The sequence below is a fragment of the Colletotrichum lupini genome, chromosome 10, assembly GCF_023278565.1.
Source record: "Colletotrichum lupini chromosome 10, complete sequence".
NCBI lineage: Eukaryota > Fungi > Ascomycota > Sordariomycetes > Glomerellales > Glomerellaceae > Colletotrichum > Colletotrichum lupini.
The window spans coordinates 2,595,865-2,611,187 of record NC_064673.1 but is presented as its reverse complement, the minus strand read 5'-3'; the positions used below and the strand labels follow the sequence as shown (position 1 = coordinate 2,611,187).

Here is a 15,323-nt window from a genome sequence, read left to right as displayed (position 1 = left end):
ACGCCAAGCGTGCTTTGCATTAACGTCAGTGCTTTACGCCCGGGTTCTGAACCGCCAGAGATGTTCTCTAGCATCCCGAGTGGAAGACAAGATGCTGAAACAAGTCTTTCGGGATCTGAACGGGACAAATATTTTTGAGGCTGCCTGAGAGATTCAGCTCCTTTGGACTTCCCGAAACTTCGCGGAAACCATCTGAAGTCGGCAATCTAAGATCGGGCCGCGATGCTTTCGGTCTTCAAAGGCCTCTCAGCTGACAGGCCCTCAGATGGCGGCGTACCGATGGCTGGCTGATCTGTGTATACCCAGCAGAGATCTGGGTTGTGATGTTTTATTGAACAAAAAGACACTTACGATAGATAATACTGTGACAGGTCTCATGTCTGTGCGGGGGTGAGTTCGAGATCAACAAAAGCGGACAACCCGAGAGGCTGGGGCTGAAGCGAGGGTAGCATCCGGAAAGCTTAAGAAATGGGGACAGGGCGCTGTTAGCTCGATGTCGAGATAGGTGCTGTAAGCACATGTGGGAGATGAATGTGGAAGAAAGGCCGGAAATGACCACAATTACTCCAGAGCTCAACCGTCACAAATGTTGAGCTTCTTGTTATTGCTTTCTAACGGTGGTTTTCTGGGGAAGGAATGCAGGGAATCGCGAATGTAACACCGTTAGATTAGGAAATTCCGACTCTCTCTCACGAATCACTCTTTTGGGAACAATCGTGGCCTTTCGTCGCGGGATTGCCACAACGCCACACGCCCCGAACTGGTGTTCCTCGAATGTAGACTAGCCCCGTTCGTGGAAGTCAAAATTGCCAGCTGAGAGAGTGTCTCAGACGCCATGTTCGCATTCCCATCCCACCTGACTCCACACCTTAGCTTCCGTGATGATGTCGACGAGAACAGGATAAGCCCTTGTGACGGCGCTAAGCCCACGAGGATGAGATTCGCCCGGTGCGTATGCTTTTGTAGAGCTGGATCCCTCTAGATCAGACCGCACGGGAGCGATGCGCGAGGCTGTGGACTGCCACGGAAAGGTTTCACATTCACGAACTACGCGCCTGCGCGTTCCGTCCAATGACATGGGGAAGTGACAGGTGTCAAATCGTCCACAATGTCTTAACGTTTCGTCTCGTTTGGGAGCTGTCAGGCCAGCCATGAACGTTATCAGAAACCTTGAGATTCTATCCGGCATAGTATTTGACTTTGGTTTTCAAGGATTGAAATGCAACCATAGCCCAGTTGTACACACACAGAAAGTTGCAGCTAGCTAAGAGCTTGCGACCTGCAATATCAGATCATCGTCGATTATTTCCTTGACCTCATCATGAATGAGGGTCCCGTCTTTCCAAACTACGTCGAGGGTGACGTCCTCCCTCCATAGTACGCAGCTTAATGCCCATCAATGACCATGACCGGTGCCGCAACCGAGACAAGTTCCTACTAGATGCTCTCTGTGGCTGGGGAAGACTAGCAGCCATGTGCGGGTGTGTATACGCTAATTACCGTTAGGTCCATCGACCTCGTTCCGGAGAGGAGTCCAGGCCTCGTAGCTTGGCATACTCACCCGGCGCCATGGGTCGTGTGGCGTCACCGGCGACAACCAGTTCTTGAAGACATAACCGCTTTGGGTTGGGCTTTTCTGTATCATGGAGGTTGCGACGAATGCGGATTTGAGTGTCTGCGCAGCAAACGGGGCACGCTCTCGAGAGCCATGTATCAGTTGCACACCCTCTTGTAAGGAGGGAAGCCTCCGTGAATCGAAAAGTTATAAAGGATGCCACAAGAGAGATCGAAATTCATTTCTCGTTATAAGGACAGACGTGTCTTTAAAAAACGGATTCTTCACCTTGAGCTCGGAAGCTTGCAATCACAGAGTTCGCAATCAAAAACCATTTCCCCTGGATTACACATCGTCATCTCACAATGGTGAACACCAAAGTCGGTCGTCAGCTTTCGGGCGATAGCTCGAATGTTGCTGGCACGTTACCAATGCTCAACATTGCCAATACCACGAGGAATAACATTGTAGCTGTGCTCGGGGAGTTTGTCGGAACATTCCTCTTCCTCTTCTTCTCATTCGCCGGTACTCAAGTTGCCAACACGCCTCTTGGAGCACCAGGATCGGACCCCAACCTCCCATCCATTATCTTCATCGCGCTTTCATTCGGAGTCTCCCTTACTGCAAATGTGTGGGCATTTTACAGAGTTACGGGTGGGATGTTCAACCCTGTGGTAAGTGTGGAGATGTCCCAGCTTACCATGTTTGTGTAACTCACGCAAGATCTTCATAGGTGACTCTCGCCCTCACTGTTTGTGGTGGCCTACCGCTACTGAGAGCTCTTCTCATCATGCCCACTCAAATCATAGCCGGATTATGTGCAGCCGGGGTGGCTTCTGCCATGTTTCCTGGTCCCCTCTCCGTGACCACAGGACTGGGTGGTGGCACAAACACAGCTCAGGGCTTCTTCATCGAGGTGATCTTGACCGCTCAGCTGGTGTTTGTCATCTTGATGTTGGCCGTTGAGAAACATCGCTCTACCTTCCTTGCCCCTGTGGGCATTGGTCTGTCATTCTTCCTTGCCGAACTCACAGGTAAGCACGACCCATTCTGTCTTCAGGCTGAGCACAATAGATACTAACATTACGTTCCTCAGGCGTCTACTTCACTGGCGGTTCCCTCAACCCAGCTCGATCTTTTGGACCCGCTGCTGTTGATGGCATTTTCCCCAGCTATCACTGGATATACTGGCTTGGTCCGATCGTTGGATCTCTGATTGCTTGTGGATTCAACCTTTTATTGCGCAACCTTCGATACTATGAGTGCAACCCTGGTCAGGACGATGATGGCCACGACACGAGCAGCGAGCGCAGCTTCAAACCCTAAGACAAGAACGAAGGCTTCCAGCGAACGATGATCCGTGCCGTAGCACCCAGTGACTGCTACAAGTGGCCGATGTCAAATCAAAAACAGGCGCAAAGGGCGTTAGGTGTCGCTATTCAATGTTATTGAGGTTAATTTAGTCTTACTGGAAGAAAAACGCGTTCCACAGCATTCTAATACTCGCTGCTGCGGTGGCTCAATGATAAAGAAACATGGTGTTGTGATCAAGGAAAACTGACCAGGAAAGTGTGACCTTTATCGGATTGAGGTTCTAGCCACGAGCAGCCCACTTACGATAACTTTCAGGGCTAAGGTGGAAACTCTCCTTAGATTTGACAGAGGTAACAATGCATAGGAGCTTATCTTTTACCAGTTTCCAAAAGCAGGAGAACGTGTGCCTCGGAAAGTGCTGAAGATTAAAGCTGTCGCCAAGAGAGCGAACTTGAAGCCACATCACCAGCCATTGTCCAAATGCCTCAATTATGCCCAATTTGTGGCGTAATTCGGTCCCAAACCAATCGTTCGTCAATGAATTTGGCAAGGCTCATTTCTGTGGCGAATATTAGCAGTGAAGTGGATTAAGTCATAATCACTCGCTGAGAGACGACTGGTCTTGTCGATCTCGACAGTTTCACGCAGCTTCATGTTACGCAGCAACATGTACGTGGCCACTCACGGGTCAAACCACAATTCAGGGTCCTGTTCCAGAAGGAATTGGTGGAGTCGGACGGCGATCGGGGAAATTCATGTCAGATTCTGTGGCGCAGATTGGATGGCGAACCTGCAGGATGCCGATCAGATAGGGTTGACATACCAGGGTCGACGGGATGGTGTCTTGAAGCACAGGGGTCAGCCGAATCCTTCGCCCCGATGCTGCTGTCAGTAAGGCTTACTGACAGTGGTTATGCCGAATCGAAGAACTTCCACTTGATTTTCACTGCATAATCCTTTCGTTGCGTGCTTTTTGGCGGCTCGATTGAGTTTCGTCGTTTCCTTATGATGGCCCCATTGGCCGGTCACCGATCCGACTCCGATTCGGTCGGTCAAGTCCGCAAAGCTAGGGCCTTGTGGCACATGACTTCTAAGCCATCTCACGAGCGAGATGCACTGCATTCTGTATATGCGACAGTTCTTACCAAACCACACGTGGCTGCGTCACCTGGATTATCCTCAATCATACCTGTATCGTAGACAGTCGAAGCAGTGCAGTGGCGAAAGATGGCCAGGCCCGATTCCTCCGTGCGGCTGTAAGAACGAAAGGGCGAGAGATGCGGTAGTCGTTTATCTGCCATTGACGTTCATTGTCGTTTGCACTGCTCAACCTTGAGCTAGTTGCCCAGATCACACGACTGTGTGCTATCATGGATGTCGACTGCATCACATTGGTGGCCCATGCTTCAGGCACCGAAATTGCGGTCTTCAACCACCAACCGAGCGTGCTCTATTTTTTCAGCAATGGCTATTTGTAGTCATTTGACCGAGAAGCTATGCTGAGGGCATCCATCGTGGAGTCTACGCCGCCTCTGCCGTAGCTCTTCCCCGACATACCATTGGTTACTTAAAGAGGCAGCCCCTGACTCTAAGTTCTCAACCACTCTCAAGAGCGCCTCGGTCTTCGGCAAAGGACTTGACCCAAAATGGAACTGGCAGCCCCCGGGGGTATGTGAATACTCATGATAAAAAGCTAGTCTCTGCTCTGAGTCCAGGTTTGAGGCCACCGTTCGAGCCGCTTGATAATCGTGCTCTTGAAGCCAGGCTCACGTCAGTCAGGCATCCCACTTAAGACCATTTCATATCAAAGCAAGCAGGTCATTGTATACCATCCTATCTCGATCAATACTATATAAACCTCGCGGAAACATATACGACAGTGCTCAAGACTGGATCATTCTGGTAAGTCCCGAAAAGCATACGCACATACCCAAGCTGGTACGGCCCGCTTCCAAGTACGTCAACCAACTCTCTTAGCCTTTAGATTCATCCAAAACCCAATCCCGAGCTCAAACAAAGAATCTGGCTGGCTGCCGCGCTAGCCGACAGATTTGACGCTGTCAGAGCCGACTTACACAATGGCTTTCCCCGCGGGACTCCCAATCCGAAAGTTAGATCACAATTTCAATAATGGTGAGGGAAGTATTTTGTCTTTTGATTAAATGCGGAGCCTGACCATGGCAAATCCTCTCTGGCGAGAGTTTATTAACAATCGCTTAGCCCTCGAACGCCGTTATGAGCAGCTTCTGCACTTGTACGAAGAAAGGTTTTCGTAAGTCGTGTCTCGTCGAGAAATCCGAGTTGCTCTGACGTAAATCATTGCAGGAACTATTTTGGTGGTTTCATGCCAATCCACTACGGGACCTTGACCAGCAGCACCATGGATCCCGAAACTGTGGTTAAAATAATTCTGACGCTTGAAGAACTTTCGATGTCTGAATCTTTAGAATCATCTGAGAGCCCCTTCACAGATGAGTACGATACTCTGAAGAGGTTGGGTTGGGAGGACATATAAGCAAAGCAGCCTTGCTGGGCGCTTCTATCTGATACGTACGCCGCAGCAACAACCGCGTCTACTAGAGCACCAGGAGTAAGAGCTCACTGAGTCCTACCAAATGTTTCAATGTTAACGTATTTACTAAGCACAAATCTTCACTGAAATATTCAGACTCTCCGAAGCCCTATGGAAGCAACCCTGCCCTGCTTCACATAGATGGTGTCTCTGATGACGAACTTCGTGATCAACTATTCGTCGCCAGAGAAGCGGGATGTATCGGTATTGTTGTTGAGCTTGTGGAAACCCAATTCAATGGGAGAGTCTTGAATCCCAGTCTTCTCAGCCGGCTGGGCGTCATGTGCGCAGAGTACCAATTACTGTTAGCAGTAGATGAAACTCTGACTGCCATACGTTGCGGTGCACCATTTTGCTTCCAACGGGAGGAGTACTTCGATGTTATCTCCCCCGATCTCGTCTTTTTTGGCAAGGCTACTGGCTCTCAGGGAATCGCCATCGGCTTTGATGGGCAATTTGTCAAAAGATTTGGGCTCTTGGGGAGTTCACGCAGTCGAGCTGTTCGTAAGTGGCAAAACAACTTCCAGAAGCCACTGCCGACTGCAGACCTCATTCAGGCCATGACCACAATCGAGATTGCAGTTCAGGGGAACTTTGTGATGTTGAGTAGAATTATCGGACAGGCTATTCGCGACTTTGTCCTCGATCAGGCAGCAGAACGAGGACATGAGGTGACTCCTCCTGAAATTCTTGGAGGGCTAGAGAGCCTAATCTTTGTCAGAAAGGATATTGCTGGAGAGATGCTGGTCATGGGCGCGAAAACGGCTGGTTCGTGGATACCTTGGGTTAAGTGGCTCCCCAGGCTTGAGAAAGATATGACGAGAAGCGAGGTGCTCGAAGAAATCATTGGTAGGAGTAGCAGATCGGCTCGCGAGGAGCTCTCAAATTTATTGACGAAGCGAGGATCTAAGCCGACTTGGTGTTTCTGGTGTGGAAACCGAACCACAGCGAAGAAAGACGATTGGTGTCGAAGGTGTTGCATCGGCAAGTGTGAGGGGGAGGTGTGTGGGCGTCACTTCTTCCGGCATCATTGTGTTTAAGAACAAGTCACCTCAAGAAGTAGGGTTACCTAGGATCACTATGCTCCTCTTCCTTTCTTAAATGATGGAGAAGATCGAACAGAAAAGGGGCATTGGTCTCTGACAAATGAATCTACTTGCTTCTAGTACTTAGAGTGCCTTGGTTAGGCGCACACTGCTCACAGCAATAGGACTTACACCGATAGATGTACTCTCCACATCAGCTCAATTTCAACATGGCCTCACACTCAAGACTAAGCTCATAAGATCTATTAGATCTACTCACCTAACATCTTCGCGTCATCTGCAGAATCGCCAAAAAGGAGAGATTACGATGAAAGGAGGATGGGATGAACAGGTTGTCACAAGCAGTGGAAAGCTTAAAGTGTGTTATGTAAGCAGCGCGAACTCCGATCCAACCCATATCCGATTAGCGAGTTGTTCACAATGACGTATGATCTGCCTCAAGGCGTGTCGCATGACCTCGATGTCGATTGCGGGGTTGAAATGACAAACTTGACTAATTACTTCGGTAGCTTTGGACGCTGTCTTTGGTTTTCCCTGAAGAACTCAAGTAATTGGTAGTCTGCCATCTCATGGTGTAGCATCAAACTCTAATTCGGATGCTACGATGCCTTATTCCGACGATCTTCCGCAGACAAGAACCCCTCTGCTGGGCAACAATGGCCAGTCGGAGGTAGCAGCTAGAATAGTATGTTTCCAAAGTCTACTGAATGGAAGCTTTGACAGCTAGATGTTCGTGAGCTAACAATAAGGGACAGCGTTCAACTTCACGCAGTGTTAAAAATCAGAGTAGCAGGGCGGTGTCTTTCATCGTCCACATCTTCCGGGGTGGTCTCTTCTCTCCACCAACCTTGACATACGACCCACTACTCTTGCTCCTGAATCATGACGACCAGGACGAAAGAAACAGACTCACTGAGAAATGGAAGGACAACAAGCTGCAAGAGCTTAACTTCGTAGGCGTGGTAGTGAGTTGAGCTTTTGTTTATAGTCCAATGCGCAGTACTACATGTTTTACGGCAGTTGTGACTTGTGGCCACATACGCCGGGCTAACATAGAGACAGTCCGCTCTGCTCGCAAATGTCCTCACATCGACCGGTTCATGGCCGAATCTTCTGCCCCCTGAAACGACCACTCCCTGGCCTGTACGGACCTGCTGGTTCTGCGGTATCGCTTTTGCCCTTGCCAGTGTGTTGACAGCGGCAGACCAGACAATTCGGCTCCATAGAATGGCCGGACATAGGGATGGCTTGGTTCTCATCAGACAGTCTCTGCGCACCCAAGATCGGGTTTTGATTGGCACTGAGTGGAAGTACCGCCCTCGCAAAATGCAAGTCTACGCCTGGCAGTTGTCAGTTCTGTTCCTGGCAGGCGCGGTTCTCTGCATGATCTCAGGGATGATCTTCTTGGTTTGGAGCGCTGTTGCCGAAGACATCGGCAGAGGAAAGGGTTTTGATGACAACGGCAAGGTCAGAAGGATCAGATTCCTCATAGTTCTTGACGACACTAACACTCACTAGGTTGCTGTGATATTCACATCATTCGCCCTAATCACAGCCATCATCTTCGCACTGGGTCAAACAACGCTGTACTACCCGGTACCGAAGGGAGGCGACATTGAAGATAGTGACTGAAATTCTAAGAGACCTCTTGCTCTCGGCACTTACCAAAAGGTGCTTAGCTTGGAACTCAAGCAAGTAGACTGATGTCATCCAAGGTCAAGCCTTCGAGCAACGCGATTACTGAGATAAGATCTTATAAATATATTATATATAAACTAAGATTTTAGGGAATAAGGTCATAATTATGAGCCTTCCTCACAAGTACTTTTACGACCACTGTAGTTGAACGTTAATTGTTCATTATGGTGTCATCTACGTCCCAAGTAAATTCGTACCCTTCATGCCTACTTCAAGCGGCACTCTCCCTCGGTTTCTGTCCTGCAACGGAGTGGTAGAACACATACGAATGGATGCCAGTATTGAGTAGATCCTTTCGTACATCAATCAGGAAAATCTCGACCTCAGGAGCAGACCATCCCAGGCCTCGTGTAAGTGGCCCCATCGTGACTCCATGTATGCCGTCGTAGAGAACAGCTTTACAGTATGCTCCGATCATTTTCAGATCTTCTCTCTTTGGCCACTCGCCCACGGGAACCTTTTGAACATCTTGTACTAGATTGATAAAGCCCGCGTCGTCGATACGCTTGGGGTTGACGTCGGCAACATCTGCTTCGATGCCAAACTTCCCGAGGCCTTCCCAAACAAGCTTCATCATCTTAGTGAGGGCATAGTCAGGGGACATTGTGTCATCGTCGCAATTGAAGTTCCACTTCATCTCCTGGAGTTCGATCCAGCCTCCTGGTTTCAAGGCGCTAGGCAACGTCAGATGATATCGAAGTAAGAGTTGGAGAAAAAGATCAATGATGTAACCATACCGAAACGCTTGGGCAAGGAGTTTTTCCCAGTCTTTGATTGCAGCTCCCATGTTTCGAACATGAACGTAATCAAGAGAGTTTTCTGGGTGCAACCATTCGGCTTCAGCATCGTCGACGATGAAAGCAACATTAGCTGGGACATATGGAGGTTGAATAGGGCTGAGATCAATTCCCGTAACCTCTGCTTCCGGATATTCGTCACCCACTGTGAACATTAGTCCTTTCCTTTGTGATTCAGCTTCAGGTATGTCAAATGGATCAACTCACTGTCAATTGCCCAAATGCCAGTCCCGGTTCCGACATCCAGGATTTTCTGAGGATTCTCGAGGGGCGCATTGTGCAGTGCCCCGCCGCAGAGTGTGACAACCATGGAGTGCTTCATATCCTCCCTTTCTTGCTCAGCATCGTCGTTAGGAAATGCATATCTGCCTTCTTTGAACTTGTGGTATCTCCTTTTGTTTTCAAAGTTGAAATCACGAATTGTGGATGCCAGCGTAGTTGATGCGTTGGACTCTCTTTCGGACGCAGATTGGTAGCCGTCACTACCATCATCGGTCTCGTCTTGGGCCTCAACAACTGCATTTTGCGACTGAGAAGCCGTGTCTGGTGGTCCCTCTACTGGTGCAGCCCCAGGCGATTGGCCAGAGCTCGGCGAAGTGGCCGTCAAGGCCACAGCCGGAGGTGACTGTGCGGCGGTGGCTGGTGTAGTTGTTGGAGATGCTGCCTCTACCGCTAGTACAGGGGATCTCGGAGGTGTGCTTGAAACAACCGGTTGATCAGCCATTGTATTTTATGAGTCAACGTACGTCCGAGGCAAGTCTTGTAAAACGACTCGACGAAGCAATTTTCAGGTGCTGGGAACTTTAGACGAAGAAGTTGAAGAGAGGGGAAAGCATGACCGGGAAGGAACAAGACATGGCATGTTGTCGACCGTGTTGTTTCCCCGCTCGGACTTGGCAAGATATCCAGACGCGGACAGCTTGCTAGGGTTCGAATCCTGCTCCGCGATATCTCCGGGTTGTCATCGAATCACGTTCAAGATCTCTGGTCAAATGTTTGCTCGTTCTACTTGGCGTCTGCAAGATGGACAAAGAATAACGCGGGCTCCGTGTGCCCTCAATGGTGTGTCGCCTTTTCGGAAACGCAGAGGATTAAGAGGTAACTAATGTCTGATTCCATAAAGCCTAAAGTTCGCAGCCAATCGAGAGACTAAAAGGCTACCGATCGAAATGCGAAAGCAGACGGCCAAACAGTTTCGTACAAGACGTAAACGCTCGGCGAGGGGCGCATTCTCAATGCTAGTGGCTGAGGCCCTTTAGATACCTTATTCTGGGACATTCTCATTAGCCATTTTAAAATTCTCAGCGTAATACAATTTCCCGGCAGAGTGTGCTTAGTAAAAGAAGGAGAGCTGCGGCACAACGTGTGTCGGAGCAAGTGTCCGGGTTCCCAATGGCCAAGTCCGGAGCGGTCGGGGGTACCAAAACGGCTGCATGTGCATAAGAGCTCTCAATCTTTGCGGTTCTAAGAAGCCAAAAGCTGCTTCCCTTTCACTGATTCCATTTTGACTACAATGATGTGAGTGGTCGAAAATCAAATAATGGTAAAATGTTGAGCAATGACGCGTATTTCATGAACAATTCCGTATGACCTATAAGTGCGATGTGTTTACTACACAATGCTATTCACTCGGGCATCACCAGTGTGCAGAGTTTACCTAGATGGTCTTCTCCTTTCGTGATCACACTGTAAGTCTGGAGAGTATTGAATGTATGTTTCAAAAGCCATGGTGAAAGATCCAAGTTCAATCTTGCCAGCTATTACCGACTAAGTACCTTAGGTACACTCAAACTCTTTATTACCCCCTTTCTCGTGGCTGCCATTCAGCTACCTCGCCTAGCTTACAGATAAATGTAGCAGAATGGACTGCCTCCAAGTGTGTTAAGCAAGTCACTAATAGGCCTGTTGGGTGCGTTCGGTTCCTGGATTACGAGATCGTCAAGGCGAGCGTCACGGCTGGGAGGCGTATTTAGGATCGTGATTGTTCCGGCAATATTGAAGGCTTCTCTGAGGTGAAGCGCCTGCCACAGCCAGTAAACTCGGTCGACCATCGCGTGGTGAAGAAAGAAAGTCGGGTCATTAGTCGACGAGAAAAGGTCAGAAGCTTCACCGTTGACAATGAAGTGTCCGGAAGTGTGTGTCCCTGCTTATCGTCAGGAACTCTGCTTGCTTGAAGTGGGTTGACGAGAGCTTACCCAGAAATCCATCTCCAAAGCGGCCCTGGAGTTCGTTCTGGAACGTCAAAATGTTCTCTGCCGCAGCGCCCACAGTGAGGTTCAACACATTCTCAGGAGTCATCCAATGCTGAGATGTCCAAGCGCTGATGTCTCTGGAGAGACAACGAGGATTATAGGCCAGAGGGCCGCCAGGATTGACTGCCAGACCATCGATGCCAGGGCTGACAGGGCCGAGATGAACGGTCATGCTGGAGAAAATAGTCAATCTTGTGTTTCTTTCTTTTGGTCCAGAAGGAGACTTACTTGGCGAAGGGGCCGCTTGTGACACAACCACCTCCCTCACCAGAGGGGATGTAAACACCACCACCCGACGTGCTGCCGTTGTGATATTTGAAGACACCGTTGCCACTCATGCTAGTCTCGCTGCCATCAAACATTGGCGACTTGGAAGGATCCTCTCGGTAGGAAAGCCAGTTCCAGTACTAGCACACACATCGTTAGCCGCTGCAATTCCGAGTGCCATCCAACGCCATCTACTCACCGGTTGATAACCATTGTAACCACATTCCTGCCTCAAAGCATTCTCGTAGGCCCACGTAAAGTAACGATGCCATGTGAGGAAATTACCGGTCCCGTGGATGCTCAAAGTCTGGTTGATATGAACAGCAACAAAGTCGTCATATCGGCTGCGAGCGCCGGGGGCGAAATCCGTAAGCTTGGAAGGCTTCGTCAATAGGCAATTGACGGCGCTGGTGTAAGCCTTCTTTTCAGATCCGGAGAGCGAATTCCTGTTGATGTTATCAGTGAATGGCCCTTGGTTGCGGTTGGACAATTACGTACCAGTCCCGGCGAACACGCGCGTTGAAGAGGGTGCATGAGTCTCTCTTGCCAAAAGTATTGTTTCCCTCGGCCGCCTGAAGAGCTTCGATAGCCTGAGCCTGGACCTCCGACAATTCGTCGCCTTCAAAGGCGAGAGCAGTCGCTCCGTAGAGACTCAGCGCCGCGAAGAGGTTGAGGAAACGCATTGCGATGCGGTCGGCGGCTTTCCTGACGTAGAGAGCTGGGGTGCGAACTTTGGTGAAATTGAGAGCACTAGGCAATCGGAGAGAACAGGCAATGGCGATGGATACCGTGGCAACTCTTATTTATCTTTATCTTCAATTCCAGCCGACGGGCGACCTTCTGTTATCCATGTCAAAATAGCGCCGGCGCACTGGGATGACAACGGCACGCTTCCGAGAAGCTTTGAAGAGGCACATCGGCCGGGAGGCGAAAAAGTCGACAGGCCTGATGCCCAGACGGTATTGATTCAGTGGTGGATGTGTTGACTCCAATATGAAGAAGTGTCTTTAACCCTGACCATGTCCGCATGGTGGACAAATCGTTGGTTGGCTGTTGTGGACCTTTTCCGAGGTCGTGACATGCTGCACTTCAAATGAACCGGCGTGGATCGAACTAGAACCCCAGACATGCTGGTAACAGCGTTGCATTGCTGGTCAGCGCTAATGACAGCAGGTAAGCGACAGCGTCGACTAACTCATAACAGTATCGGCTGAATCATGAACGGCCCCTCCTCTTTGGAGTCTTTCCCTTCTCAAATGACCATTCTCAACTTCGAGTTCCCAAAACTCTATTGTTAATATTATGCCAAGTTTATTGCCGTACGATTCTGCTCCGGTACTTCGGGTTTTCGAATGGGGCCCCGGCATCAGGACCGGCTCGGACAAGTTTCTGCATCGGGTGTATACGATGATCCAACGACCTTGGCATCCCACAACGCTGCGTTCCACCCTTGTCCATCTCATGCCGGAACCATGACTAGTCTCGCTGTTTCAGAGCCGATTTAACCGACATTTTCGAAGAGGTAAAAAGAGTCAGCAGAGAGCCAAAGTCTTTTAACTACCTTATTTCAGGAAGTGAGTTCCCTAGAGAGAATGCCGCTCATTTTCTCGTATCATTTTGAAGTCGGAATGCGAAGAGTAGGGAACATTTGCATACCGTTACCTATCACTGAGCAACCGCGAGTTTGATTCTGCTTAAAACTTCATTCTAAGTCAGCCATTCGACAGTGTCCTTGTGCGCTCCGCCGCATGCTGCTACAACAGTCTCCCTCGCCTGTCAAGGATCTTATGGCATTTTTGAACAACAAAGAGACATTCGCTATACTCCAAGAGTTATGATACTCTAGTCACTGCGTGGAGTCGATCTTTGGCTTGTCATCCTCATTGACATGTAACATTGCATCGTGTAGCCGCGTTGAATTCCCCAACTCTCTGCCTTTTTTGCCTGGAATCTGAAAGTTTCGCTGCATTTCCTGTTTCCATGGCTTGCAATCATCATAATATCCTCCAACACAATGCCAGACCTATATCTGTGACAGAGATCATCCTTGGAAGTAGCTCAAGATTCGCGAACTTTCTACGCTGGTGGCGGACGTCTAACGTAGTAGCTCAAGATGAGACACTTGAGGTGGAAATAGAGATTCATGTAACTGTTATAGGATGATGTTGGAAAGAATGGATCTAGGTGCTTGCGGGACACACAAACATGTAGTGTGAAGTGGACTCAGACTTACGGGATAAGGATCATTGCAGGCATAGGCATGTTTCGTGGCTTTCAGATACTCGTGCGGTGCTTTTATTGTTCTGATGTATCCATGCATTCTGCTTTGAGAGGCTCCAGCGCCTTGGTAACCTCGATCTCGTTCTCATCTGCTTTTCAACGCGCGGATTGAATTCACCCGCGCATGCAGCCCAACAGAGCATATCACACATATATTTCCGAACCTTTGGGTCATCCGCGTCTTCTCTCCGCTTGTGTTCAGGAGTGCTGTGCTGTGTAAGTCAAAGGAACATCAGAAGGTGTCTGATTGGCAATGTCGTTGGCGATTTGCAAAATGATGGCTGAGGTGATGGAGGTATTGCTCGGAACCCAACCGAGTAGTACTGGTAGACGCTCATTTCCTATTCGTTCTTAGCACCTGGATAATGGATAAAGACTTCCGCTATTGAGAGGAAAGATAGTTCCTACTGAAAAAGTATTCAAGAAACGCTCTGCTGGCCACCGGCTTGCTCGGAGAGCCCCATACAGCCAACATTAAGGATGCTTCGCCCAAGAACAAAGGTGCGGATGATTCGGGAAGAGTGAATGTTGGGTTGATACGACTCATGGCTAGAGCGTGTCTTGCACGGGCGTTGGCCATGGCGGCTGTGCTTATCGTTGTTGCATCACCAAAGTAGGCAACGAAACCGTCGAAAGTCGCCTTGTCGAATCGATTTGACGGGTCAAAGTACATGTCTCGGCGTGATAGGCTGCCATCGTGTTCAATGACGTTGTGCCGGTTCAGCATATCTAGATCGATGAACTAGGCAGTACGTGAGATTGATCAGTACAAATTCCATAGAATATTTGATATCAGAGATATAAGTATGTCGCCTCACATTTGCGTTTGGTATTGAGTTCAACTTGAGTGCTGGCGTGAAGGCAGCCGTTGCTAAGTCTTCTCCAATGTTCATCGCATCTTTAAGACCTTTTATGACGACATCGAGAGTGATATTGCGGCCGTCGTGAGGTAGAAAGCCATGGTTGGCAAGAGTATTTAGCGTCGGGCAGGGCGCGCGTACTAGGCAGCTTGTCAGCAAGGAAAACTTAACGCAGATGGATTAAGTTTGACTCACAGTCTCCAGGACCTGGCGGTGTCCACGTGAAATGATTAGGCTTTAGCTGGCATGCTGCATCTAAGCCTGGCGCTGAAGTTGATGGTGGTAGAACTGACTGGAACGGGCACCCACTGCCGGCGCCAGGAAAAGTTGGAAGTGCATATGCAATAGGCATTGAGCCAAGTATCGTCAAAGAAAATTGCATCTTTTGCAACTTTTCTGCTGTCACCCTATGGGAAATGAGTTGAATAATTTGGACTGATTGGAGTGAACGTTTCACACAGGTGTATGTAAAGACTTCATCGGTATACAACTGGATGAAGAACTGCAGTTTATCATATGAGCTTCAAGTCCAATCTTTCGAGGGTTCAGGATGTTTAATATAATTACAAACAGCGATTGGATAGCGAGGACTTTCCGCTCTTTCCGTTCGTGCTAACATTGATGGATAGCTAATGCTAGTCGTGAGTCCGTTGCAACGGCTCTCTTCCGAGGCCCTTGTTCA

General features: G+C 49.2%; 6 protein-coding genes across 6 annotated transcripts; 2 read left to right on the top strand and 4 right to left on the bottom strand.

The window, feature by feature from the left end:
• Nucleotides 1-1,920: 1,920 nt before the first annotated feature.
• On the top strand, nt 1,921-2,881 carry CLUP02_17944 (MIP family channel protein; the record flags this gene model as incomplete). The annotated part of the gene is made up of 3 exons (XM_049296848.1): nt 1,921-2,229; nt 2,289-2,589; nt 2,652-2,881. The coding sequence occupies 3 exons, from the start codon at nt 1,921-1,923 to the stop codon at nt 2,879-2,881; spliced, it is 840 nt and encodes a 279-aa protein (XP_049138072.1).
• Nucleotides 2,882-3,569: 688 nt separating this feature from the next.
• CLUP02_17943 (uncharacterized protein) lies at nt 3,570-4,170 on the bottom strand (the record flags this gene model as incomplete). The annotated part of the gene is made up of 3 exons (XM_049296847.1): nt 3,570-3,712; nt 3,772-3,838; nt 4,015-4,170. 3 exons carry the CDS (start codon nt 4,168-4,170, stop codon nt 3,570-3,572), a joined length of 366 nt encoding a protein of 121 aa, XP_049138071.1.
• A 934-nt stretch (nt 4,171-5,104) lies between these two features.
• On the top strand, nt 5,105-8,119 carry CLUP02_17942 (uncharacterized protein; the record flags this gene model as incomplete). Its single annotated transcript, XM_049296846.1, has 6 exons — nt 5,105-5,141; nt 5,538-6,290; nt 7,066-7,172; nt 7,243-7,452; nt 7,550-7,954; nt 8,006-8,119. The coding sequence occupies 6 exons, from the start codon at nt 5,105-5,107 to the stop codon at nt 8,117-8,119; spliced, it is 1,626 nt and encodes a 541-aa protein (XP_049138070.1).
• Nucleotides 8,120-8,396: 277 nt separating this feature from the next.
• Nucleotides 8,397-9,706, bottom strand: CLUP02_17941 (methyltransferase domain-containing protein; the record flags this gene model as incomplete). Its single annotated transcript, XM_049296845.1, has 3 exons — nt 8,397-8,859; nt 8,923-9,127; nt 9,190-9,706. 3 exons carry the CDS (start codon nt 9,704-9,706, stop codon nt 8,397-8,399), a joined length of 1,185 nt encoding a protein of 394 aa, XP_049138069.1.
• A 1,117-nt stretch (nt 9,707-10,823) lies between these two features.
• On the bottom strand, nt 10,824-12,283 carry CLUP02_17940 (uncharacterized protein; the record flags this gene model as incomplete). The annotated part of the gene is made up of 5 exons (XM_049296844.1): nt 10,824-11,125; nt 11,178-11,407; nt 11,463-11,641; nt 11,701-11,947; nt 12,000-12,283. Coding segments are annotated over 5 exons (1,242 nt in total), but the record flags the coding sequence as incomplete, so codon positions are not given.
• Nucleotides 12,284-13,796: 1,513 nt separating this feature from the next.
• Nucleotides 13,797-14,980, bottom strand: CLUP02_17939 (uncharacterized protein; the record flags this gene model as incomplete). The annotated part of the gene is made up of 5 exons (XM_049296843.1): nt 13,797-13,870; nt 14,190-14,523; nt 14,600-14,781; nt 14,837-14,848; nt 14,935-14,980. The coding sequence occupies 5 exons, from the start codon at nt 14,978-14,980 to the stop codon at nt 13,797-13,799; spliced, it is 648 nt and encodes a 215-aa protein (XP_049138067.1).
• Nucleotides 14,981-15,323: the final 343 nt, after the last annotated feature.